Source organism: Dermacentor variabilis, chromosome 11 (genome assembly GCF_050947875.1).
Source record: "Dermacentor variabilis isolate Ectoservices chromosome 11, ASM5094787v1, whole genome shotgun sequence".
Classification (NCBI taxonomy): Eukaryota; Metazoa; Arthropoda; class Arachnida; order Ixodida; family Ixodidae; genus Dermacentor; species Dermacentor variabilis.
In genome coordinates this window covers 100,864,577-100,892,192 of record NC_134578.1, presented here as the reverse complement: position 1 = coordinate 100,892,192, position 27,616 = coordinate 100,864,577, and the positions used below count along the sequence as shown (strand labels likewise).

Here is a 27,616-nt window from a genome sequence, read left to right as displayed (position 1 = left end):
TTCTAACACCAACTTAGGATTTGACACCTATTGTATATTTATCAATTTTGCTAAAGCCTTCGATACCGTATCCCATAACCTACTAATCTATAAACTTAGTCTTCTTAACATTCACCCGCTAGTACTGGACTGGATTAAAAACTTTCTTACTAATAGAAAACAATACGTAATCGCGAGCAATTGGTCGTCTGCACCCCTCGCGGTAAAGTCAGGGGTGCCGCAAGGGTCGGTTCTGGGTCCTCTACTTATTCAAATTGTTAAAAATAATCTTGCTTCCTGTGTGAAATTTTCAACTATAAGGCTTTTTGCTGATGACTGCGTTATATGTAATAAAAAACTGACCTTAATGATTCTCGTAAACTTGAAGACGACATTAATAACGTTCTGCTATGTTGTAACAAGTGGTCTATGAAGCTTAACTTAAGCAAATGTAAATACATGCGCGTATCACATAGCGTAGCAACACTATTAATCTGCATATATATTTCCTAAATAATAGCCCTCTCTCAGTTGTCTCATGGTACAAATACCTTGGACTAAACATCACAACCAACCTTTCCTGGCACATGCATGTCGACATTATATGTAGCAATGCCAATCGCATGTTGGGCTATTTGCGCCGAAACTTCTCATCCGCACTATCGTCACTGAAACTAACTCTCTACAAAACATTAGTGCACCCCAAACTGGAATACGCATGGGCCATTTGGGACCCGGCTAACATTACACTTATTAGCAGCATGCAAGTCATTAAAAATCGTGCAGCGCGTTTCATCTTATCAAACTACTCCCCACATGCTAGCGTTACATACAGACAACACTTAGCTTGCCAGAACTTTCTTTCCGTCGTAGATGCTTCCGCTTTTCGCTATTCCACAATATCTACCACCGCAACCTTTTTTTGATAGAACAGCTTCTCATCCAACCGTCACACATATCATCTCGCTCTGACCACAGTTTCAGAGTTGGTGTGCCGTCTTCACGTACTAAACTGGGTAGTAATGCATTCATTCCTAGCACAAGCAAACATTGTAGCCACCTTCCCAGCACCGCTGATGCCATTCTGGATACCGACACCTTGAAAACCAGAATTCATGAAACGCCACGTTAACAATGTCTTTGTATATTGCACTATGTTTTTGTTATGTTCACCCACTCATTTCTGTAATGCCATCGGGTCTTGAAAGTATATCAAATAAATAAATAATAAAAGCGCATATTTCCAGATTATTTGGTATTATGCTCAGTTACAAGAAAAAGCAGTGTTGTCGTGAGAAGTCACTGCAGGTATTTTCGCTGGTATGTTTTAACAGAATATAGACGTTATTGAAAGTACGAGGCAGCAAATTGCATGTCAGAGCCAAAATAGACGACCCCGTCCCCCCAACCTGAAGATCTGGTTGATCCTTGTCCTTATTTGTATAGCCCTTGTGACATGTTTGCTTGTTGTTCTTGACATCGCATTTCGTATTTTGTTTACATTGAAAATGCTTTTTATCTTCCGATTAGTTTCCCAGACTCCATGGTGCCTTGCGGACAGATTCAGAACTTTCCGCACGAAGCCTCCTGGCACACAGTTCTTATCAATACTGTTGATCGCGCCTGCGGTGCCATCCCACAAGCTATAAAGGTCCACGTCAATATATGCGTGCACTTGTGTGACGTGGGGCGGAAAAGACCACACGTTTCAGGGAATTTTTAGCCCGGCGAATGGCTTACATCGAACGTGAAACTGCCATATTTGACGTATACAATACGCCACTCTGGCCTTCGGTTGAGTTCGTGGCAAGAGGAAGCGTAACGCTTCGTCACACGTGAAAAGATAAATTCGACGCACTCTGAGCAGCTTATGAAATACCGAATTGCTCTTACAGCAACCAATTTCTGTTTTTCTGCCGTCCTACATATTTCTTGAGCTTTTGATAATGTAGAAAAATACCGTAGAATTATTTGAGCTGCTTTCCGCTGCTCTGTTTGGTCTCGTTCATAAAACACGGCCTCCGCACCGCCATCTGTGTCGTCAGTGCACAGTTCTAAAGGCATCTTAGGACCAGGCAGCACAAACACGGCTTCTGGGGATATAGCATCAATCGTGCGGTGCTCAGGCTTCCCACACTCGCCACTATACTCAAGAGGTATGCAGAACAAACGGCCATGGATAAATTGAGATTTATTAAACAGATCACTGCGTTGACGTCGCAACCTGTATGACTGAGGGTGCTAGTCCAGTCTCTTCTTCCACCACGGGGCTTTATAAATACTGTCCACTACGTGGCACCCCCCCTCCCCCAGCGATGCAGGCACTGCCGTTGAGCGCTGCAAGTTGTGGAGATAGTACTGTCAAAGTCTAGATGAGCTGGCTTCAATCGGCTGATGGAAATTGTCTCTTTGGGTCCACTAAAAAGAAGTGTCAAAAACATGGCGTCCCGCTAGACGACTTTGATGGGACCATCGTAAGGAGCTTGTATAGGAGTGCGAGTAGTGTCGCGACGAATAAATACGTGACTGCTATGATGTAAAGATGTGCTTATGTAAACATTTATGCAGTCGTTACGAAGCGGCAGTAGTATAACAGCGATAATTGTAATCCGAAGGCGGTCGGCGTAATGATGTAGGTGAACAGATGACGGCTCCGAGGCGAAGAACTCACAGGGTACGTGAAGTGTGCCGAAAACGAGTTGTGCTGAAGAAGACTGTGCATCTGCTTTAAGAGCGGTGCAAAGACCTAGTAGAAAGAAAGGCAGGCGCTCCGTCCCTTGAATCATGGAGTCATGGGCACGAAGGGCTGCTTTTATTTGACGATGGAAGCATTCTCCCATGCCATTGGAAGACATCTGAACCTAATAAAATGCATATATGTTAACCTTATTCCGTTCCTTCCTCATATCCTGCATGTGTGTGTATGGGCATGCATGGTGCACATATACCCTGGTTTCTTTACTGATGGTTTCAAACGTATTCATCTGTTTGTATGAAATGGCTAGCTCTGCGCGTGTGCACACCTGTGTGGGTCTACATCTGGCCTCCTTACAGGTGAAACAGGGGAAGCCGGGAGATGGAAATTCAGGAACAGGAGCAAAACGATAACAACGTGAAAGCTGGAGCAAATTGGTTTGACAAGTGGACTTGTCTTCAAGAGTCCACTTGTCGAAATGTTGGCTCTAGTTTTCACCTTATTCTCGTTTTGCTGATCGCCTCCCTATGGGTGGATTCGTATGTATTCAAGGATGTGGATAAAAGGTTATAGCTGTGCATCGGTGTGTGTGTGTGTGTGTGTGTGTGTGTGTGTGTGTGTGTGTGTGTGTGTGTGTGTGTTTGTGTGCGTGTGTGTGTGTGTGTGTGCGTAGCCATGGGAGGGGGGTGCACCGCGTACATCACCATCATCATCAGTTTGGTTACGCCCACTGCAGGGCAAAGGCCTCTCCCATACTTCTCCAACAACCCCGGTCATGTACTAATTGTGGCCATGCCGTCCCTGCAAACTTCTTAATCTCATCCGCCCACCTAACTTTCTGCCGCCCCCTGCTACGCTTCCCTTCCCTTGGGATGCAGTCCGTAACCCTTAATGACCATCGGTTATCTTCCCTCCTCATTACATGTCCTGCCCATGCCCATTTCTTTTTCTTGATTTCAACTAAGATGTCATTAACTCGCGTTTGTTCCCTCACCCAATCTGCTCTTTTCTTATCCCTTAACGTTACACCTATCATTCTTCTTTCCATAGCTCGTTGTGTCGTCCTCAATTTGAGTAGAACCCTTTTAGTAAGCCTCCAGGTTTCTGCCCCGTAGGTGAGTACTGGGAAGACACAGCTATTATATACTTTTCTCTTGAGGGATAATGGGAACCTGCTGTTCATGATTTGGGAATGCCTGCCAAACGCACCCCAGCCCATTCTTATTCTTCTGATTATTTCCGTCTCATGATCCGGATCCGCCGTCACTACCTGCCCTAAGTAGATGTATTCCCTTACGACTTCCAGTGCCTCGCTGCCTATTGTAAATTGCTGTTCTCTCCCGAGACTGTTAAGCATTACTTTAGTTTTCTGCAGATTAATTTTTAGACCCACTCTTCTGCTTTGCCTCTCCAGGTCAGTGAGCATGCATTGTAATTGGTCCCCTGAGTTACTAAGCAAGGCAATATCATCAGCGAATCGCAAGTTACTAAGGTATTCTCCATTAACTTTTATCCCCAATTCTTCCCAATCCAGGTCTCTGAATACCTCTTGTAAACAAGCTGTGAATAGCATTGGAGATATCGTATCTCCCTGCCTGACGCCTTTCTTTATTGGGATTTTGTTGCTTTCTTTATGGAGGACTACGGTGGCTGTGGAGCAGCTATATATATCTTTCAGTATTTTTACATACGGCTCGTCTACACCGTGATTCCGCAATGCCTCCATGACTGCTCAGGCTTCGACTGAATCAAACGCTTTCTCGTAATCAATGAAAGCTATATATAAAGGTTGGTCATATTCCACAGATTTTTCTATCACCTGATTGATAGTGTGAATATGGTCTATTGTTGAGTAGCCTTTACGGAATCCTGCCTGGTCCTTTGGTTGACGGAAATCTAAGGTGTTCATGATTCTATTTGCAATTACCTTAGTAAATACTTTGTCGGCAACGGACAGTAAGCTGATCGGTCTATAATTTTCCAAGTCTTTGGTGTCCCCTTTCTTATGGATTAGGATTATTTTAGCGTTTTTCCAAGATTCCGGTACGCTCGAAGTCATGAGGCATTGCGTATACAGGGCGGCCAGTTTGTCTAGAACAATCTGCCCACCATCCTTCAACAAATCTCCTGTTACCTAACCCTCCGCAGCTGCTTTCCCCCTTTGGATAGCTCCCAAGGCTTTCTTGACTTCTTCCGGCGTTACCTGTGGGATTTCGAACTCCTCTAGACTATTCTCTCTTCCATTATCGTCGTGGGACCTATCGGTACTGTATAAATCTCTATAGAACTACTCAGCCACTTGAACTATCTCATGCATATTAGTAATGATATTGCCGGTTTTGTCCCTTAACGCATACATCTCATTCTTGCCAATTCCTAGTTTCTTCTTCACTGTTTTTAGGCTTCCTCCGTTCCTGAGAGCATGTTCAATTCTATCCATATTATACTTCCTTATGTCAGCTGGGTTACGCTTGTTGATTAACTTCGAAAGTTCTGCCAGTTCTATTCTAGCTGTAGGGTTAGAGGCTTTCATACAATGGCGTTTCTTGATCAGATCTTTAGTATCCCTCGATAGCTTATTCGTATCCTGTCTAACGGAGTTACCACCCAATTCTATTGCACACTACTTAATGAAGCCCACAAGATTGTTTTCATTGCTTCAACAGTAAGGTCCTCTTCCTAAGTTAAAGCCGAATGCCTGTTCTGTAGCTTGATCTGGAATTCCTCTATTTTCCCTCTTACCGCTAACTAATTGATCGTCTTCTTATGTACCAGTTTCTTGCGTTCCCTCCTCGGGTCTAGGCTAACTCGAGTTCTTACCATCCTACGGTCACTGCAGCGTACCTTGCTGAGCACGTCCACATCTTGTATGATGCCAGAGTTAGCGCAGAGTATGAAGTCTATTTCAGTTATAGTCTCGCCTTTCGGGCTCCTCCACGTCCACTTTCGGCTATCCCGCTTGGTGAATAAGGTATTCATTATCCGCATATCATTCCGTTCCGCTAACTCCCCTAATTACTCTCCCCTGCTATTCCTAGTGCCTATGCCATATTCCCCGACTGCCTTATCTGCAGCCTGCTTCTTGGCTACCTTGGCATTGAAGTCGCCCGTCAGTATTGTGTATTTTATTTTGACTTTACCCATCGCTGACTCCACGTCTTCATAGAAGCTTTCGACTTCCTGGTCGTCATGACTGGATGTAGGGGCGCAGACCTGTGTAACCTTCATTTTCTACCTCTTATTATGTTTCACAACAGGACCTGCCACCCTCTCGTTAATGCTATAGAATTCCTGTATGTTACCAGCTATATTCTTAATTATCAGGAATTCGACTTCTTGTTCTCGTCTCTCCGCTAAGCCCGGGTAGCAAAGGACCTGCCCGCTTTTTAGCACTGTATATGCTTCTTTTGGCCTCCTAACTTCATTGAGCCCTATTATATCCCATTTACTACCCTCTAATTCCTCCAATAACACTGCTAGACTCGCCTCACTAGATAACATTCTAACGTTAAACGTTGCCAGGTTCATATTCCAATGGCGGCCTGTTCGGAGCCAGGGATTCTTAGCACCCTCTGCTGCGTCGCAGGTCTGACCGCCGCCGTGGTCAGTTGTTTCGCAGCTGCTGGGGACTGAGGGCCGGGGTTTGATTGTTGTGTTCATATAGGAGGTTGTGGCCTAGTACTGCACCAGGGTGGCCAATGCTGCTCTGGTGAGGGAGTGCGTTACCGGTTCTGGTCACCTGGATCAGGCCACACTCCAGGGTTGTTTATGCAATTTTATCAACACGCGGTTTTTTTTAAAACGTGGGAAAATTGTGCGGCACCGGGATTCGAACCACGGACCTCTTGCACGCGAGGCGGGTGTTCTGCCTCTACTCCACCGCTGCACTAGTAACTGGTTAAAAGTCATTAATTAAATTTAATTCGTTGCGTACAAGTCATGTTCGTATCGAACCATTGACAGCGCTTCAAGATGCGCACTTTGAATGCGGCTCCTATCCAGCAGTTAATTTGTCGCAGCACAGAACCACTCCTCACCACATAGCTCGTCCAGACTGTAGCCCGTGAGCGCTAGCCCCACTCCGCAGCCTTGTCTTGCACGCAGGAAGCGTAGCGCTCGGCTACAGTTCCGTGTAACTGCGTCTGCTGCGTGACATAGATTCTGCTACCAACGCGGAGTGCCGTGATGACCCAGCTCTGGTTGCAGCCTACTTTGAAGACCTGCATGCCCTGTGGAGTCTGTGTGCCTGAAGTGTTCCAAGCGCGTACCGAGCCCGTTGGAGCCCTAGCATGCCACCGGAACAGGTTACCTGCTTCACAGTTTGTACAGGTTCGAATTGTGTTGCCATCATGGCAACACATCTCCGGACACAGACGTCTCTGCGGTGCTTTGATCCGGACTACCTACCTGTGGTCTGAAAAACAGTAAATGTTTTATTTCTGTAGGTAGTATGCAGTGCTTGTGTGATAGTTTAGCACTCACTGCTACCCATCCCTTTGTCGCAGTAACTTGTACACGCGTAGAAACGTATATCCATACAGCAGCCAATAAAGCGAAAGTCCTTGTTTAGAAGACCAGTATATGTAGTTGTTTGTTAATTGGGGTCTGTTTTATGCGAGAGGGGGATAAAATTTATATAATTTTTCTCATTAACATTCAGTAAGTTGGCACTGGTAATTTTCTCTTTATGTCTAATGACTAAATAACCATCTACTGGTGGCCTGAGAACAAACTCTTCGTGAAATTGAAACTTTACTTCTTATTTGCCTTGGCTATCTTTCATATTTCAGCCTAAGACCCACTACATTCCACCTATTACGTTCAATTAGCGTTCGATTACGTTCGTTACCCATTACGATTCATTACGTTCCACCCATTATATGTTGACAGCCACGCCACAAATCTCTGTGGCAGGCTTTAGAAGGTCGGAACAGTTTATTTCATTCAAATAGATTGAAATATCGTCTGCGAATATTCTTAACTCAGGTCCATCCATACGCTAGAACTGCTCTTCGTGTATATGTGGCGGCGTCGTCAAAGGCCTGCAGACTGATATGGCGATCTTGGGCACCTTTGAGTAGGCATACCTAGAAAATTAAGATGTACGGAAGTCAGCAACACACAAAAGTTCGTGGGGTCACAACATTCATGTGGGGACGGATGACCATCGAAGCGGCGTTGCCATACTCTTTTCCCCCTCCCCCTACCCATGCCCACTGGTCCAGTGCTGCCGCCACTATTTTTCGCCCTCTCCCCCTATCCGTCTCCATTCTAGCAGCGCAGGTACCTCCGACGCGCGTGGTGGTGAAACCACAGAAGCGCGGGCCATGTGCACAGGCCCACGTGGCCTTCATACGTGTAATACCCTCCTATCCCCGAATTGGTGAGCTGCGCGCGCATTCCTGATCACGGTACGGACGCCAGCGGCAAAGCCACCGCTGCTCGCAACGCATGCGGGGGATGCATACGGGGACGAGAGGTAAACAGCTTCGCTGCAAGATACGTTAATGTAACCCTAATATCTCAAATTACCAATCCTAAACTGACTCCATTTGAGCTCAGAAAAAACACTTCAAGATCGTTTATTGGCTTCTTTCGCGCTTTGGTATTGTCGCGCTGTAGTGACGTTTAAGACCATATGTGTATAACCAAACTAACTTTCTGCCGGGCGAACCACTAGCCTCAAAACAACGTCACAATCGATGCACCAAAATAGCGGCGAGCACAGTCGCCGATCGTCTAAATCTGATCTACGGATCAAGCCCACTGGCTTTTGTGCAGGACTCCTCGAACGTGCTAGCGTAATCGCTGGTTCCAGCGGGCCGGCCCGAAGGTACAGAACAATTCCCGTTGCGCATGCAATTAGATTACGTAAATTTTGGTGCCAACGTGCAATCTATAGTACCGTCAAAAGCATTTGGGTAACTTCCGATATATGTAGACGCGTCCTGCGCCAAGCGGTAACGTTCAACATTTGTTAGCCGGTAAAAGGCAATGACGGGACAAATATGAACAATTACACGTGTCGGCATCATGGAATTATTGATTTTATAAATGTCCGTTGCACACCGCTGCATTCTAGGCAACAAAACTATGAGTGGAAATCCTGAAACTGGTCTGTTTGGAACCTTCGAACTTGTACAATTTTGCCTATGCACCAAAGTCGCAAATGAAGTATATCAATCGCTACAACGGCCGGCATGGTTGACCAATCGGTTTCGCACCGCGAAGACGGGTACTGTGACTCATGCTGTCTGGTGGGTTGAGCGAATAGCTACGTGCTGATTGCTGTCTTGCTGAGTACACAAGGACGCCAGGGTATGTGGCCGATAGGCATTTCACTGTGCATTCCAATCGGGACTAGTTCAAAGTTAGTGGCGTGTATGATAGAAAAAAAGACACAGTGTGCACTGCTCGATCGTTTCATGTCTTCTTACCCTAAATCGATTGCTTTTGCTCGAAACCATCTCAATCTGAACGGCTATCAAGCCACTCAGGTTTCGTAGCATGTTGTATTGTTTCAGCAATGCTTTGATTCATTTGCTGGCCCACGTCAATTTTCTCAATTTCTTAGACTACTAAACGTACTTCATGTCACGCATGTGATGGTTTTGGGTTGTTCAGCTAAGCCCATGGTGTATTGCCACTTTGATTTCTGCGACTGTAAGGAAGTGATAGGTAATAATGCAAGAGTAAGTTACGCGGCCTGAACAAACTTTAGTTGTCGCTACACAATTTACAAATCCGCGAAGTACGCTCTGCATAATAATAATAATAATATGCACGCTTCAACGTCTCCTCCAAGGTATATCTAAACAGGTCGCGAAGCTTCGGGCGAAAAGCAGCTCAGTACCAACTGTCACCGACGTTAGCAAGAGTGGTTAGGGGAGCCGCGATTGAAGCGCGTGTATTTGAGCGGGGAACAAACACTGAGATAGACAAAAGCTCCTTTTTTTACATGTAATACGAGACAGACTTTGCTATATTTAATAAAATTAACTTCATAACTAATTTCATGTACAGATGGCGAAAAAATAATAGAACTTTTTGTTACTTTATTGTTATCAATGAATACCCTCTTTTTATGCACTCACAACTAAAGAGCGCTTAAGCCCCTGGCACTTGCAGGGCAATACTGCTCTTGAAGTGTACAGTAAGTTCACCCTTTTCCCCTGTTACTATATGTACGGATCAAACCGCCGTAGTTGCTTAGAGGTTATGGTGTTGGGCTGCCAAGCACGAGGTCGCGGGATCAAACGCCGGCAAGGGCGGCCGCATTTCAGTGGGGGTGAAGCGCGAAAACACCCGTGTACTTTGGCTTAGGTGCACGTTAAGGAACCCCAGGTGATCTAAACTTTCGGACTTTTCCACTGCGGAGAGGCTGATAATCAGAAAGTGGTTTGGCACGTAAAACCCCACAATTAAATTAATACGCGCGAATCACTCGTTGTGTTGCGATAGGTGAAGAATCGATTGCGATAACATCTGATTAGACAGCTATACGAAGTAAGGGAAGTAGTTTTATCAGCTGTGGACACTTGTAAATAATCGCCTAATAAATAAATGAACAAGCTCGGTGTCATGCAAGTACGGGCAAGCAGGAGACATCTCACTGTATTACCGCGGACACTCGCTTTCAAAACGCACACCTGAGGAAGAAAGGCAGCAGCAGCGAGTGAATTGACCTTCGTGCTGCCACTCGCTTCAACGCTAACTATGAGGGTATAGCACAGCGCGCACGAACCTTTCTAACCCTCAGCACGCCTAGACTCTGCCCCTAACGCAGACTGCTTTCAAGATAGGTCCCGCGTGGCCACGCTCAGCCGCGGCATACACAGGCGGCGCCTGAGTAAAGCGCCGCCAGAATATGACCACTGATTTCGCTCCAGGGAAGTCGCAGCACTTCCACCAAAATCTGTCAGCTACAGCTGTCCGGTAGCTTCATGTGTTCATATAAAGGCTGCTGGTTTCTCATTCTTTTGTGATAACTTGAAGTACTTACCAAGGTTTTTTCTGCAGCTTGTCCGTACGTTTCTGACAAGTTCAACCTGGTGTAAAAGGGGGCGCTCTGTTGGAAGAAAATACAGAACACACCTAATTACATTTTCTAACTAAGTTGTTTTGTCGTGGAGAAAGCAGAAGTCACACAAAATAATCTCTTAGGCGCAGAAAGACTTTGTCGGCGTCTCTGTAATTTATGGGGTGCATAATGAGGAAGCTTTCGGACGTAGCCTTCTATCTAGAAACATGGCAATGAATTGATACTTTTTGTAGACAACGACTGGAACTATTTTGATAACGGTTGTTGCACTGAAAGGAAATCAATATTTGGAAACTGCAGCGAGCAATTATTTTTGTTTAGGCTTAAGAAAAAAAACATAAGTATCGTATTTACAAAAATGTAAGTAGGCAATAACAACGAAATCGCAATTATGATAATTACATGTAATCCTACATCTTTAGTAAGTAAAATATTGTGTACTTGCACTACCTTGAAATTAGTGAGTTTATTGCGAGTAAGGGATTTGCAAAACGTTTATAAAAATTCCACTCATTTCGCATAAGCTGTAAATTCATGTATCACTTTTACCTGCCCATGGTCTTTGATAGTAGAAACTCACAGAACTGAGGTATGCGTTTGATACCAAGTTAGGTATCTAGAAGTTTCAAACTTCGATTTCCCTTAGGTGACCTATGTGCAGCATTTACTGTCTAAAAATGTGCTCTTCCAGATCAACGTATTGCTTCCTAAAATGTTGTTATAATGTCAAGAAAGAAAGAGATATTTGAGCGATTTAAGCAAGAGGTCCGTAAATTCTTAGGTATAACGCGTGCAGCATGCAGCATGCAGCGCAGCATTCGTTTCTGTAAAGAATAAGCCTTCAAACCCTATAGGTGATGCTAAGGCGCTCCTGCTAACAATGCAAAGCGCTCAGCGCTTCCTGTCCAGAAGCGTTTCCGGGTAATGATCTCGGTTGTGCAAGCTGGCGCGTGGACGGCAGTTTGCGAGGTCGCTGTAACAGCTTTCACAAGTAAAAAAAAGGCGCATATATATATGTAGAGAGAGAGAGAGAGAGAGAGAAAGAGAGAGGAATATTTTATATATAAAGAACCGCTTCGCTAGACATCCACTTGCGTGCAGCCGGGATCCGGGTCCATTTTTACACTTGGTGCTGCCGTCACCCCAGAAAGGGCTTTATACATTCTTACATATATTTCTGTTGGAAATATTACTGCATAAACTCCCTAGGGGGAGTGTTCAGATAATCCACAAACGTTATTTCCATTCGATCATTTTACACTCATGCAACGAATGATTGACTGCGGCTGAAATGCGCACACAGCAGCTCACCGTGTCAAGAAGGATGGCGCATTCTAGTGCAAGTATTCCAGGGACCTTTTGCAATCATATAATCCATGAACTTCATTGGTTCGAAATAATCTTATGGGCGAATTTATGTGATCGTACCTGTGACCACCTGTAAATTTATGTGATCAGGACAGGCCGCATTGGAATATGAACCTGGCAACATTTAACGCTAGAACGTTATCTATTGAGGCGAGTCTAGCAGTGGTATTGGAGGAATTAGATGGCAGTAAATGGGATATTACAGGGCTCAGGGAAGTTAGGAGATCAAAAGAAGCATATGCAGTGCTAAAAATCGAGCACGTCCTGTGCTACCGGGTCTTAGCGGAGAGACGAGAACTAGGTGTCGGATTCCTGATTAATAAGAATATAGCTGGTAACATACAGGAATTCCATACCAATAGCGAGAGGGTGGCAGGTCTTGTTGTGAAACTTAAGGGGTACAAAATGAAGGTTGTATAGGTCTACGCCCCTACATCCAGTCATGATGACCAGGAAGTCGAATGCTTCTATGAAGACGTGGAATCGGCGATGGGTAAAGTCAAAACAAAATACACTATACTGATGGGAGATTTCAATGCGAAGGTAGGCAAGAAGCAGGCAGGAGAGAAGGCAGGGGGGGATATGGCATAGGCACTAGGAATAGCAGGGGAGAGTTATTAGTAGAGTTTGCGGAACAGAATAATATGCGGATAATGAATACCTTCTTCCGCAAGCGGGATAGCCGAAACTGGACGTGGAGGAGCCCGAACGGCGAGACTAGAAATGAAATAGACTTCATACTCTGTGCTAACCCTAGCATCATACAAAATGTGGACGTGTTCAGCAAGGTGCGCTGCCGGGATTATAGGATGGTAAGAACTCGAATTAACCTAGAGCTGAGGATGTAACGGAGGAAACTGGTACATAAGAAGCCGATCAATGAGTTAGCGGTAAGAGGGAAAATAGAGGAATTCCAGGTCAAGCTACAGAACAGGTATTCGGCTCTAACTCAGGAAGAGGACCTTAGTGTTGAAGCAATGAACGACAATCTTGTGGGCATCATTAAGGAGTGTGCAATAGAAGTCGCTGGTAACTCCGGTAGACAGGATACCAGTAAGCTATCGCTGCAGACGAAAGATCTGATCAAGAAACGCCAATGTATGAAAACCTCTAACCCTACAGCTACAATAGAACTGGCAGAACTTTCGAAGTTAATCAACAAGCGTAAGACAGCTGACATAAGAAAGTACAATATGGATAGAATTGATCATGCTCCAGGAACGGAGGAAGCCTAAAAGCAGTGAAGAAGAAACTAGGAATTGGCAAGAATCAGATGTACGCGTTAAGAGACAAAGCCGGCAATATCATAACTAATATGGATGAGATAGTTCAAGTGGCTGAGGAGTTCTATAGAGATTTATACAGTACCAGTGGCACCCACGACGATAATGGTAGAGAGAATATTCTAGAGGAATTCGAAATTCCACACGTAACGCCGGAAGAAGTAATAAAAGCCTTGGGAGCTATGCATAGGGGGAAGGCAGCTGGGGAGGATCGGGTAACAGCAGATTTGTTGAAGAATGGTGGGCAGATTGTTCTAGAGAAACTGGCCACCCTGTATACGCAATGCCTCATGACTTCGAGCGTAACGGAATCTTGGAAAAACGCTAACATAATCCTAATCCATTAGAAAGGGGACGCCAAAGACTTGAAAAATCATACACCAATCAGCTTACTGTCCGTTGCCTACAGAGTATTTACTAAGGTAATTGCAAATAGAATCAGGAACACCTTAGACTTTCATCAGCCAAAGGACCAGCCAGGATTCTGTAAAGGCTACTCAACAATCGACCATATTCAAACTATCAATCAGGTGATAGAAGAATGTACGGAATATAACCAACCTTTATATATAGCTTTCATTGATTAAGAGAAAGTGTTTGATTCAGTCGAAACCTCAGCAGTCATGGAGGCATTGCGGAATCATGGTGTAGAGGAGCCGTATGTAAAAATACGGAAAGATATTCATAGCGGCTCCACAACCACCGTAGTCCTCCATAAAGAAAGCAACAAAATCCCAATAAAGAAAGGCATCTGGCAGGGAGATACGATCTCTCCTATGCTATTCACAGCGTGCTTACAGGAGTTATTCAGAGACCTGGAGTGGGAAGAATTGGGGATAAGAGTTAATGGAGAATACCTCACTAATTTGCGATTCGCTGATGATATTGCCTTGCTTAGTAACTCAGGGGGCCAACTGCAATGCTTGCTCACTGACCTGGAGAGGCAAAGCCGAAGGGTGGGTCTAAAAATTAATCTGCAGAAAAGTAAAGTAATGTTTAACGGTCTCGGAAGAGAACAGCAGGTTACGATAGGTCGTGAGGCACTGGAAGTGGTAAAGGAATACATCTGCTTAGGACAGGTAGTGACTGCGGATCCGGATCATGAGACTGAAATAATCAGAAGAATAAGAATGGGCTGGGGTGCGTTTGGCAGGCATTCTCAGATCATGAACAGCAGGTTGTCATTATCCCTCATGAGAAAAGTTTATAACAGCTGTGTCTTACCATTAGTCACGTGCGGGGCACAAACCTGGAGGCTTACGAAAAGGATTCTACTTAAATTGAGGACGACGCAACGGGCTATGGAAAGAAGAATGATAGGTGTAACAGTTAGGGATAACAAGCGAGCACATTGGGTGAGGGGACAAACGCGAGTTAATGATATCTTAGTTGAAATTAAGAAAATGAAATGGGCATCGGCATGACACATAATGAGGAGGGAAGATAACCGGTGGTCATTAAGAGTTACGGAATGGATTCCAAGGGGAGGGAAGCGTAGCAGAGGGTGGCAGAAATTGAGAAGGGCGGATGAAATGAAGAAGTTTGCAGGGAAAACATGGCCACAATTAGTACATGACCAGAGTAGTTGGAGAAGTATGGGAGAGGCCTCTGCCCTGCAGTGGGCGTAACCAGGCTGATGATGGTGATGATGATGACCTAAACAAAATTATGGTTTGGTTATTTTCATCAACCCGCATAACGCTGATTAGTTTTGACTGATTTGTTGCGAATGATTAAATATTGGACCTAATTCATTGTACTTGCCCCAATTAGGTCTGATCTGTCTTATTAATGCATTTTCAATTCATTGTAATGACGTCTAAATGTTTTCATTCCCCTAAAGATTTTTCTAGGCTTAAATAATGTAACTGTAATTACTGTTGATTAGCCCAATTAGTTATTCTCTATTAGGCTTTCCTACCCGTCATTAACCTCAATTATTTTGATCGTCATCAGTCATGTTATTCTTTTATAGGCCTAATTATTCTTTATACCTCTTCAGGGCTCTTTATGTATATTCGTAATTATAAATACCAGTAGCCATACGTAGTTATAAGGCGTTCTCATATGAACCAACATAGGACCCCATGTTAACCAAACGGCCTATTCTCTCCACACTTTGGAGGTCGACGGACAGACAGATTCACGAGGGAAGTAGCCCTTGGACAAATGCGCTTTAAGACGGTGTTGGGCCAGTGCTGATGTGTAAACGAAGACAAAGTTAAACATCGCCATGGTTACTTAGTGTCTGAACCATTACGGTGTAAGCGTCGGTTTATGAAATTCAGTGCCGGTCACAGCGACCGCATTCCTCTGTTTGTGAAATCTAAATCGCCCGTTTGCGGTGCACTTAGCGCACCATAATATATCTAAAGCAAGCAAAAATATTCCGTAGTTACCCGCAACGGCGCGCCTCATAATTAGACAGGGGGCTTAGGGCGTGAAATTCCGCATTTAATGAAAAGAACAGCAAAAATGTACAAATCGTTACACAGAATAAAGTATAGACTGGAAATAAATGTTTGATTCGAAAGTTAAAGGAACTCTGCTCCGCCCCATCAGACTCTTGCGTGCAACGTCTCACTGCTCTGAGCAGCATCATGATAACATTACAGAGACAACTTTCAGAGATCCCCGTTTTCACTCACTTCGCCCCACCTGGCGTACCACGTAGGATGCAGCCCCCGTTGGTTGTGTACCCAATATTTCAGACATAGTATTCGTGTACACATTTTGTCAGCCTTGACGACATTGTGAGACTGCAAATAGCTCGCGGTTGTGACGGTTTAAAATAAACCTTCCTTACTGCTATTCAGTTTTAAGGAGTAGATGTACCACTTCCCCAGTCATTAGTCTTAGAATCCCGAGCGCCCGTTGGCGCTACGTCAGCCCTACAAGATGACTACAAGAAACTACAACTCAGAAATAATAAAAGACCTATTTTTATTAACCGAACTTGACGCACCTTTACGTCGAAAAGAAAAAAAAGAGCTTTAACCAAAATAATAACAAATTAACTGGTCCTACCTACCTTGTTTTGGTATGCTGATATGCAGCAGTCTATAACCTGTGGACGAAGAAAACTTGCTGTAAGCGCGCGCCTTAACTTGTTATTAGTGACGAATACTCATAAGCTAACAATAGATATCTTATTAACCATACATGTAGGTATATTCTGTCATTTGCAGGCGGACCAAAAAGACTGAAGGCACAACCAGGAGCAGTTTAATAAGAAAGGAATAGGACGGTCAAAATGTACGATTTTAATTAAATAGGTCAATTGTAGCTCCTATTTTATATTCATAGCAGCCAAATATGGGGGTCGAAATAAACTTTTTAAGAGAACGTATGGGCAGGTGACCTTAAAAACCTACTAGCTTTGTGGCAAACACTCGGTGCTGCTTGAGTACTCAGCGAGATTGTCGTAGCTGCGTTACATATTCACTCGGAACAATAAACTGAACGAATTCACCCTCATCGAGACAGGTGGGTACGTGTCCGTGTTTCCATATCCGTATTTGAGAGCATTTTTCTGGCACATAAACAAGTTTTTCCGAAGGAAAGACTAAATACACGCTGAAAATGCTGCCGCAGAAGCGCAACTTGTAGACTAGCGGCAACAAAGGGCGCATGAAAGGAGCTTCCGACTTCCTAAAAGGCCAGAAACCAGACACAGAATAAATTAAGCCAGATAGCTTCAGTGTGGCGTCCAGTGCGGCCAATTTCTGAATAATACTTTATGAATACACATGTACAACAACAAGTGTACGTCCAAGGAGGAGATATGGCACTTGCGCTCATTTTATTTTGTTACCAGGGAATGTCTAAAATATGGATTTATTTGAATCGCAAGTCGATGCAATGTCTCATTATACAAATGTAAAGATAGACCCGTACGCGAAGTCCAAGTGGCAGGTGCGACGAGTGAATACCGTTCAGCCAAAAAGAACGGACACTTCTAGATTATTTTTTTTAGACGAAACAATTGTTATACTTTGCGGAGCGTCGCGTTCCTGTCTCTGCCGTCCTACGTCATTGATCATAAATGACATGAATAAGGTATCGCATAGTTCTTCGTGTGCACGCTGTCCTACTTCAATGGAGTACCTGCTCACCCTAAAGGGCGCCGCAACCTCCTGTAAGCCACCCCTAGGGCTCGGTGAAAAACGACACTCCGCACATAGCATAAGCTTCTGTCAATATCTCAGCCAAAGTACGCAGTCGTGCGCTACGCGTTGAGCTCGCAACCGGAGCGCGGTGTCACCTCCTTCTCAAGCGCTCTTTTTTTCAACAAAAGTCTGCTCCTCACTCTTTTTGGACGCTTTATTTCTTAATACAGCCGATCCATGTACGCGGCTGCATTTTGCCAGTAACTTACATCAAGCAAGAACTGTTTTCGGATAAGTGCGCGTCTCTTCGTTCTGTTGCTGAAGTAAGCGACAATCTGCTCTCCAAGTTGGATAATGTTTGCGTACTTGCGAAAGAAGATTATAGTCTTCCGTCGCTTGACCGTGGTCGCCCGCGTAGGGATCAAGCTCTGGCCACCCTGCTTATCGGTGTGTTAGCCGTCGGGTCTCGCTAAATTCGACTAGTTTTGAGCAATGAACTAGCCTAGAACCAGGCAGAACATGAGGTCAGATCACACGAGTGCTTGCCGGCACCCTCTCATTCCTGGCCGTTCCTGGTTAGACACCTTGGAAGACTTCACATCGTAAAAAAGTACTGAAAAACGATGGCTTTTTCGTTTTTGCAAGGACTGCAGGCTGTTAATCGGTTTGACTTATTTGTTACCCTTTCCCACGCCCCGAATAGGTGATATCATCAATGAAAGGGAAGGATCTTGTTTCTTCTGTTGAATTTACCTTTGTTAACGAGACTCGTTGGTGCCACTACAAGAAGACTACGGGCGGTGCAGTGCCTTCTTAGCGCATTTCGATATTCACGCGTACAACCACTTACAATTTAATTGGAAATAATATAGACTTTAGTTTCAGAAAATGATGAATGTGTTCTCGGTGACTTATTGGGAAAGTTTTCTAACGTCCACATCGAGAACATCATCACATCTTTACCGACAAAAGAAGAATAGTAAAACAGATTTCGGAAGTATAAGAGGCCTTTAGTAAATTAATGTAACCATTGATATGAGCAAGAGTAACATGCAAGAAACAGGCGAATTTAGCCTTTCTTGAAGAGTTTGTTATAGTAAAACTAAAACCACGAAAGAATAATCTGTACAAAAGATGACTCAGCTCGCGAAGCCCTTCAATACACTCGCTCAATCCGCGTTTTCCTTCGGTTCGCTGGCCGATTCGGTGCGTTCATTAAGGATAACACCGCAAAGACATTATGACTTACTGCCCTACTGAAATTACCTCCTATTCGCCATAATTCCTGTATCTAATCACATAATGAGACATGTGGAAAAACAGGCTTTTGTACGGGATCTTACATGTGCCATATCGGTTTATTGGATATGGGAGTTATACGGCATATGGACCTTTCAACAGGATAAGCTGATGCAGTTGTGTGTACCTGTAATGGACAGTACTCCTAGAGCCACGCGGTGGAAGAAGAACAGACTGGACCAGCGCCATCAGGCATATTGGCTCGACGATGTTAGCCGCGATATCAATGTAGTCATATTTTTAATAAATGCAATTATTTGTGGGCCTTCTGTTCCTACAAGTTAGTGACCACGGACATAATACCATATCAAAACTGTATATGTCCACCAAGTTTCTTCTCAACGCCGTGGAACCAGTCGCTGAACAACGACGTCTCGAAGAAAACAAAACGTCTTCTGTCGCCGCACTTAAACTTCGTGATTTCTGTCCCTCGGACTGCGAACTCTGGTTCGTCCACATCAAGGTGCAGTTTCGCAGTTACAGAGTCGCATCTCAGGTGGCCACGTACGACAACGTCGTGAGTGCGCTTAACCATACTACTGCAGCTTTGGTACGCGACATGCTGCTAGCTCCTCCGCCCGATGATCAGTACGATACCCTTAAGCGGGAGTTACTATGGCGCACCACCGACTATGAGTTGCGATGGGGTCCACAGCTCTTCTTATCGGAGGAACTTACTGACAAAAAACCCACTTAGACGCTTCGCCGCATGAAACAACTCCTGGGAACGAGTCCATCATCACCGGACTCGAAAATCCTTCGGGAGCTATTCTTTCGGCGCCTACCGGGCCAGGTACACATGATTTTGTGTGTCTCACCTACTACGACCTCTGTCGAGGCCTTAGCGACGATGACAGACCAGGTTATGGATTCTTTTCAGTCTGTGATATCCACTTTCACCCGTTTTAATGCACCGTTGCGACACAACACCAGTTACAGCAGAACCTTAACGAACCCGACTGTTCAAGCACGCACCTTGCTGCGGAAGTAGAGGAGCTAGCTAACCAGGTGGCTGCCGTTCACTTTCAGGCGAATGACCATCAGCAGTGGCATCGCTCGTATGACCAAAAGGTTTCGCTCCCTCCGTCTCTCTTTATTTGTTGCTATCACGCCACATATGACATTCGCGCACGTCAGTGCCGTCCGCCTTGCAACATTCCGAGAACCGGTCGGGCCATTCAAAGATGACGGCTAGTGTTACTGGCTCTACATCAAGCCGTCTATTCTACGTCACCGACCGTGTCACGAAAGTTCGCTCTCTTGACGAGAGTGGTGCGGAAATTTGCGTCATTCCCCCTACTTTTCAAGGACGCAGAAGAGATCGTCATGACACGGCATTTCTTATTACCATCAAAGGTTCCAGCATTAAAACGTACGGCCAGAAATCGGTCACTGCTGACCTTGGTCTGCAACGCCCTTTTAGATGACCGTTTACCGTCGCTGACGTCCGCGAGCCAAACATCGGCGCCAATTTTCTGTGGAAGTTTAACCTTGTCGTCGAGCAAGCTACCCAACCGCCGCCTTCTTGACTCAACAAACAAGTCTGTACAAGTTAACACGACGTCTACACCACCTTTGCGTCTCGTAAAAGCACAGACCCAGGTACCGAAACAGTGGTCCACAATCCTGCTGGAATTTCCAGAGCTGTTCGAACCACCCCCGCCAGATCGCCCAATAGTGCGCAACGTCACGCACCACATTGTGACTGAAGGACCAGTAGTACTATACGCGCGACCTCAGCACTTAGCACCAGCCCGCCTGAATATTGCAAAGCGCGAATTCGAACACAAGCTCAATTTGTGCTTCATTCGTCTTTCCGCTAGACCTTAGTCATTTGCTTTACAGATGGTGCCCAAGAATACGCGTGATTGGCAACCGTGTGCCGACTGTAGCGCCGGAAAGTGACGATTCCCGATAGGTACCTAATACCTGACATCCAGAATTTCACCGCATCGCTTCATGGTTGCTGCATATTTAGCAACGTGGATCTAGTAAAAGCCTACCATCAGATTTGTGTCGGGCTTTCCAACATTTCAAAAACTGCAGTCATTACCCCTTTTGCAATGCTCGAATACGTGCGGATCCCATTCGGCATCCGTAATACCGCTCAAAAATTCCAGTGGTTCGTCGATCAAGTATTCCGTGGCCTGACTTGTGGCATCGCCTATTTAGAGGACATTCTTTTATTCAGCCGCTCTGCTGTGGAACATGAATTAGACCTACGTAAGGTGTTTGAACGCCTCCGTGAATATGGGCTGGTTGCAAACATCTCGAAGAGTAAGTTTACCGTTGCTTCTCTCGAATTCCAGGGCCTTCGAGTAGACGTGCATGGCATCCAACCCGTCCCATCCCGTGTCCAAGCCATTAATGTTTCCCCACGTCCCTCTTTCACAAAGCAATTACTGGCATTTCCGGGCCTCATCAATTATTATCGCCGTTTCATTCCTGGTTGTACTTTAATTTTGCAGCCTCTGCACATTCTACTCTGGAAAATGACGAGGTAGCACGCCTATATGATTGACTAATGCTGCTGAATCTGCTTTCATGTCGGCCAAGAACGCCCTTGCCACCACTACTCTGCTGACACACTCGCAACAGGAAGCTCCACTGTATGCTATGGCAGATGCTTCTGTAATAGCTGTTGGTGCCATGTTTCAACAGCTTTTTGGCAATACATGAGAGCCTATTTTTTTTTATTGAAGGACGCTGACACCACAAGAAACCTGCTGCAGCAATTTTGGTCACGAATTGCTAGGACTCTACCTCGCAGTTTGCCACTTCCGTCCCAATCTTGCCGGACGTCAAGATTGGGACGTCCGTCAAGATTTGACCGACCACAAACCGCTCATTTATGTTTTTACCTCAGACAGTTCCTCGCACACTCCTCGCGAAATTCGCCAGCTTACATATATCTCCAAATTCACCACTAATACTCGGCATATAAAAGTGCGATAATTCCGTCGCTGAAGCCATGTCATGGATTCAAACAAAGGCAAGCCAAGTAAATAGATTTGGAATTGACTTCATCCCCCACGCTAGCGCTCAACACACAGTCCGTGAACTTTGTTTACACTCCAGGCTGCCAACGATTCTCTGAGCTTCGAAGATATCCTGCTGCCTGGCTGCAACGTCACAATGTTAGGCGACATGTCTACGGGTCATTGTCGACCGTACGTTCCACAACAATTTCCTCAGCAAGTTTTCGACGCACTACACTCCTTGTACGTACTCTTGTGTACGTGCCACAGAACGTCTTTGTCACTTCCGGCTATATGTGGCTGCGTATGAACGCTGACGTCTGATGCTGGGATTGGGCATGCATACAGTGCCACCACACCAAGATCAGTCGATACATTATGAGCACGCTTAGTCATTTTCCACCACCAGACGTTCGTTTTGACCACGTTCACATTAATATCATTGGTCCTCTACCACCGTCCTAGAACCAACGATACATACTCACTTGTATTGATTACTTCACACGCTCTCCTGAAGCAATGCCACTCTCTCACATTACTGCAGAATCCGTGACCCCGACCCTCCTATATACCTGAATTTCTCGTTACGGCGTACCACAGACCATTAGGATAGGCAGAGGAAGATAATTTGATTCGTCCCTATTTGAAGATCTCTCCCGTCTTCTGGGTGTAAGGCACATACGAACAACAGCTTATAACCCAAGTTACAATGGCATGGGAGAACGCTTCCATCGTCAAATGAAAGCAGGCCTTCGTGCCCATAACTCCACGATTCAAGGGACGGAGCGCCTGCCTTTCGTTCTACTAGGTATTTGCCGAGCTCTGAAAGCACATGCACAGTCTTCTTCAGCACAACTCGTTTTCTGCACACTTCACGTACCCTGTGAGTTGTTCGCCTCGGAACCGTCAACTGTTGACCTACAACATTACGCCGCCCGCCTTCGCACTACAATTATCGCTGTTATACTGCCGCCGCTTCGTAGCGACCGCAGAAATGTTTACATAAGCACATCTTTACATCATAGCAGTGAGGTATTTATCCGTCGCGACACTACTCGCACTCCTATACAAGCTCCTTACGATGGTCCCATCAAAGTCGTCTAGCGAGACGTCAAGTTTTTCACACTTCTTTTCAGTGACCCAAAGAGACAATTTCCATCAGCCGATTGAAGCCAGCTCATCTAGACTGTGACAGTACTATCTCCACAACTTGCAGCGCTCAACGGCAGTGACTTCATCGCTGGGGGACGGGGGGGGGGTGCCACGTAGTGGACAGTATTCATAAAGCCCCGCTGTGGAAGAAGAGACTGGGCTAGCGCCCTCAGTCTTACAGGCTGCGACGTCAACGCAGTCATCTGTTTAATAAATGGCAATTTATCCATAACCTTTTGGTCTGCGTACCTTTTGTGTTCAGTGGCGAGTGTGGGAAGCCTGACCACCGCACGATTGATGCTATATCCCCGGAAGCCGTGTTTGTGCTGCCTGGTCTTAAGATGCCTTTAGAACTGTGCACAGACGATACAGATGGCGGTGCGGAGGCCGTGTTTTATGAACGAGACCAAACAGAGCAGCGGAAAACAGCTCAAATAATTCTACGATATTTTTCTACATTCTCAAAAGCTCAAGAACAATGTAGGAGGGCAGAAAAACAGAAATTGGTTGCTGTAAGAGCAATACGGTATTTCATAAGCTGCTTAGAGAGCGTCGAATTCGTGTTTTCACGTGTGACGAAGCGTTACGCTTCCTCTTGGCACGTACCCAACCGAAAGCCAGAGTGGCGTATTGTATACGTCAAATATGGCAGTTTCACGTTCGATGTACGCCATTCGCAGGGCTAAAAATTCCCTGACACGTGTGGTCTCTCCCGTCTCCACGTCACACAAGTGCACGCATATATTGACGCGGGCCTTCATAGCTTGTGGGAAGGCACCGAAGCCGCGATCTACAGTAATGGTAAGTACTGTGTGCCAGGAGGCTTCATGCGGAAAGTCCAGAATCTGTCCGGAAGGCACCATGGAGTCTGGGAAGCTAATCGGAAGATAAAAAAGCACTTTCAATGTAAAAAAAATACGACATACGATGTCAAGAACAACAAGCAAACATGTCACAAGGGCTGGACAATTAAGGACAAAAATCAACCAGATCTTCAGGTTGGGGGGAGGGGGGGCGTCTATTTTTCCACGGACAAGGCAATTTGCTGCCTCATACTTTCAATAACGTCTATATTCCGTGAAAACATACCAGCGAAAATACCCGCAGTGCCTTCTCACGACAACACTGCTTTTTTTCTTGTAACTGAGCATAATACCAAAGAATCTGGAAATATGTGTTTTTAATATTTATTTATTTATAAAATTTTTTTTAAGATACTTTCAAGGCCCGAAGGCATTAGAGAAAGGAGTGGGTGAACATAACAAAATAATGTGCAATATACAAAAACACATTTATCGTGGCGTTTCATGAATGCTGGTTTTGCAGGTGTCGGTATCCAGGATGGGTGCATAGGTGGTGGGAAGGTGGTTCCAATATTTGCTTGTGCCAGGGCTGAATGCATTAGTACAAAGTTTAGTACGTGAAGACGGCACACCCGGTATGAAACTGTGGTCAGAGCGAGGTGATATGTATGACGGTTGGGTGATAAGCTGTTCTTTCAACAAAGGGTTGTGGTGGTAGATTTTATGGAATAGCGAAAGGCGGAAGCATCTACGATGGAAAGAAAGTTCTGGCAAGTTAAGTGTTGTTTTCATTGAGGTAACGCTAGCATGTCGGGAGTAGTTTGATAAGATGAAACTGGCTGCACGATTTTTAATGGCTTGTATGCTGTTTATGAGTGTAATGTTAGCCGGGTCCCAAATGGCGCATGCGTATTCTAGTTTGCAGCGAACTAATGCTTTGTAGAGAGTTAGTTTCAGTGACGATAGTGCGGATGAGAAGTTACGGCGCAAATAGCCCGACCTGCGATTGGCATTGCTACATATAATGCCGACATGCATGTGCCAGGAAAGGTTTCTGGTGATGTTTAGTCCAGGGTATTTGCACCATGAGACAACTGAGAGAGGGCTATCATTTAGGAAATATGTATGCATATTAGTAGTATTGGTACGCTGTGATACGCGCATGCATTTACCTTTGCCTAAGTTAAGCTTCATAGACCACTTGTTACACCATAACAGAACGTTATTAATGTCGTCTTGAAGTTTACGAGAATCAATGAGGCCAGTAATTTTTGTATATAACGGAGTCATCAGCAAAAAGCTTAATAGTTGAAAATTTCACAAAGGAAGCAAGATCATTATTATAGATTTGAATAAGTAGAGGACCGAGAACCGACCATTGCGGCACGCCTGACTTTACCGCGAGGGGCGCAGTCGACGAATTGTTCGCGATTACATATTGTGTTTTATTAGCAAGAAAGTTTTAATTCCAGTCTAGTACTAGCGGGTCAATGTTAAGAAGACTAAGTTTATAGATTAGTAGATTATGGGATACGGTATCGAAGGCTTTAGCAAGATCAATAAAGATGCAATTGGTGTCAATTCCTAAGTCGGTTTTAGAGAAGAGGTCATTAGTAAAGCAAGCTAGTTGCATTTCACAGGAGAAGGATTTCCTAAAGCCATGCGGACGGTTAAAAAAGAGCTCGTCTCAAAACAATCAACTATGTGGGATTATATTATGTGCTCCATAATCTTACAGGGACTGCTGGTTAGTGATATGGGACGGTAGTTTTCGGGACAATGTGTGTTACCTGATTTGTGAATAGGAACCACCACCCGACCTTCCAGTCGCTTGGTAGTGATGAGCAGTGTAATGATTGTTCGAATATCCTAAAAAGAATAGTTGATGAATAAAGTTCAGCACACTTGAGTATTTTTGAATTAATTTCATCTGAACCCGCCGACGAAGATATTTTCAAACTACCGATTAGCTTTCTAACGCCCACCCAGTCTGTAAGAATTGAATCCATTGAGGTATCAAACTTTCATTGAAGGTGGCAAAAACATAGGTGCAGCCTCATGAAAAATGGAAGCAAGGACATTAATAAAAATTGTGCAACACGGATCACATTGAACAGGGATGTTAGATTGAGACAATTGTATTGTGGATGGGGTATTACCACGAACAACATTCCAGAATTTACGTGGGTTGACGTGTAAGTACGATGGTAAAGTAATGTTGAAAAAGGTTTTGTTAGCTTGGCAAATGGCGCTACAATATCCATCGTTGATGCGGTTGTATTCGCACCAACGAGTCGGGTTGTTAGATTTTTTTGCGGAACGAAATAACCGTTTTTTCTTGTTCCGAAGACGGCGCAAGGTGGCCGTAAACCAAGGCTACTGGGGATTACAGTGTACTCTTCATTGGGGAACATATTTTCCAATGAGGAATAACAGCTTGCACTTATAAAGGGACCAGTTTTCTTCAAGTGTTCGTTGATCAAAATCGGGCATCACTGCATCCATAAAATGCTCCATTTCTTGCGTAATTGCGGGAATATGAGCTTTGGAATAATCGCGAATTGTCTTAACCTTCTTTGTGTATGTTCATTATGAGGCAGCCTTACTTATGCATACTTTGGATCAGCGTAGAACGCACAAATATCAGTGCGGGACGGATATATTCCAACTCGCACAGGTTTTTCACTTTACTGCAGCACGAAAAATTATATTGTGAATAACAAGGCATTTTGTTGTACTAATGGGCCGCAACTCTGCAAGTGAGACAGTTTTGCGAAAAAAAGTTCTCAAAATACAATCACAAAAACTGAATATAGAAGGTATACTAGGAAACGGTACGTTTATTATTGAAATATTTGACACCTTCAAAACTAGTTTTGAATAGTCGCAACACAATGTGTCAAATGGTTTAATAGAAAAGCTTTGAAATGGGCATTATTTAAAAGATGTGAGAGAGAAAAAATCTGTTACCTGTTTAAGATCTTCGCCTTGAGATATCCATCTGCATTCGTTGTAGACAGCGCATGAAATGGGTATAATCTGGGAAAACAAACGAAAACATAGTTCGCAAAAAATGTTTACGACGTGGACGACTTTAGGTCCTGAGCGGCGCCTCTGTGATTGCATAATGCCGTCTTGCAGGGTCCCTAATAGCGTGGCAAAAATGTCTCCCCAAGTTGCCTTCAGGCGCCCCCCCTCCCCATTCGAGTCGAACCCAAACATGGTACTCGGCGTAGCTGGCACTCCGCGTAGCATCGTCGAGGATGGTAGTTCTGGCTGTAAGTCCTTTGCTGGTTTTTGATGCGGAGCCGTGCGAGCTGTTGGACTTCTTCAACGCGCTGGAGATATTCGGCGAGGTTGCGGCTGTCTCCGTCTGTAATATGCGGTAGCATGGCGTCTAGCATTATCGCCGGGTTCCGTCCGTAAACAAGCTTCAACGGCGTCCAGTGCCTTGTTGCTTCCATCCCCCTGTTGTAAGCGAAGCTTACACGTGGATAGACGTAATTCCATATCTTGTGTTTGATCCCGACGAACGTTGTCAACATCTCGGCGAGGGTCATGTTCAGCCTCTCCGTAAGACCATTCGTCTGCGAGGGGTAGGCAGTTGCCTGCGGTGGCTTGTTCGGCTGTGTTGCAGATTTCCTTGTGTGTGTTGCACTGTTAAAGCCGTTTTTCGGTTGGAGATGAGTTCTTTCGGGGTGCCACGTCGCAGCAACGTGTTCTGGCCACTTCTTCCACACTATATTTAGACAGGGATTTCCTTTCGGTGTAGCAGGTAAGAGGGTTGGTAGCCATGACGATCCGCTGATTCACAGATGCTGACGTCGGAAATGGTCCCAACAAGTCCATTCTGATCTGCCAGAGTGGTCGATAAGGTGGCGGGATTGGCTACAGCAATCCCTCCGGCCA

At 45.0% G+C, this 27,616-nt stretch overlaps 1 protein-coding gene across 2 annotated transcripts in view; it reads right to left on the bottom strand.

Moving 5' to 3' along the window:
- Positions 1–7,637: 7,637 nt before the first annotated feature.
- Positions 7,638–27,616, bottom strand: part of LOC142564910 (uncharacterized) — a 133,836-nt gene continuing 113,857 nt past the window's right edge. For both annotated transcript variants that reach the window (XM_075676112.1, XM_075676111.1), the window contains exons 4-7: positions 26,678–26,746; positions 16,398–16,433; positions 10,677–10,742; positions 7,638–7,761 (exon numbers count right to left, since the gene is read on the bottom strand). In XM_075676112.1, coding sequence (XP_075532227.1) covers positions 7,657–7,761; positions 10,677–10,742; positions 16,398–16,433; positions 26,678–26,746 — 276 coding nt within the window. In that variant the 3' untranslated portion in view covers positions 7,638–7,656. The remainder of the gene's footprint in view (positions 7,762–10,676; positions 10,743–16,397; positions 16,434–26,677; positions 26,747–27,616) is intronic.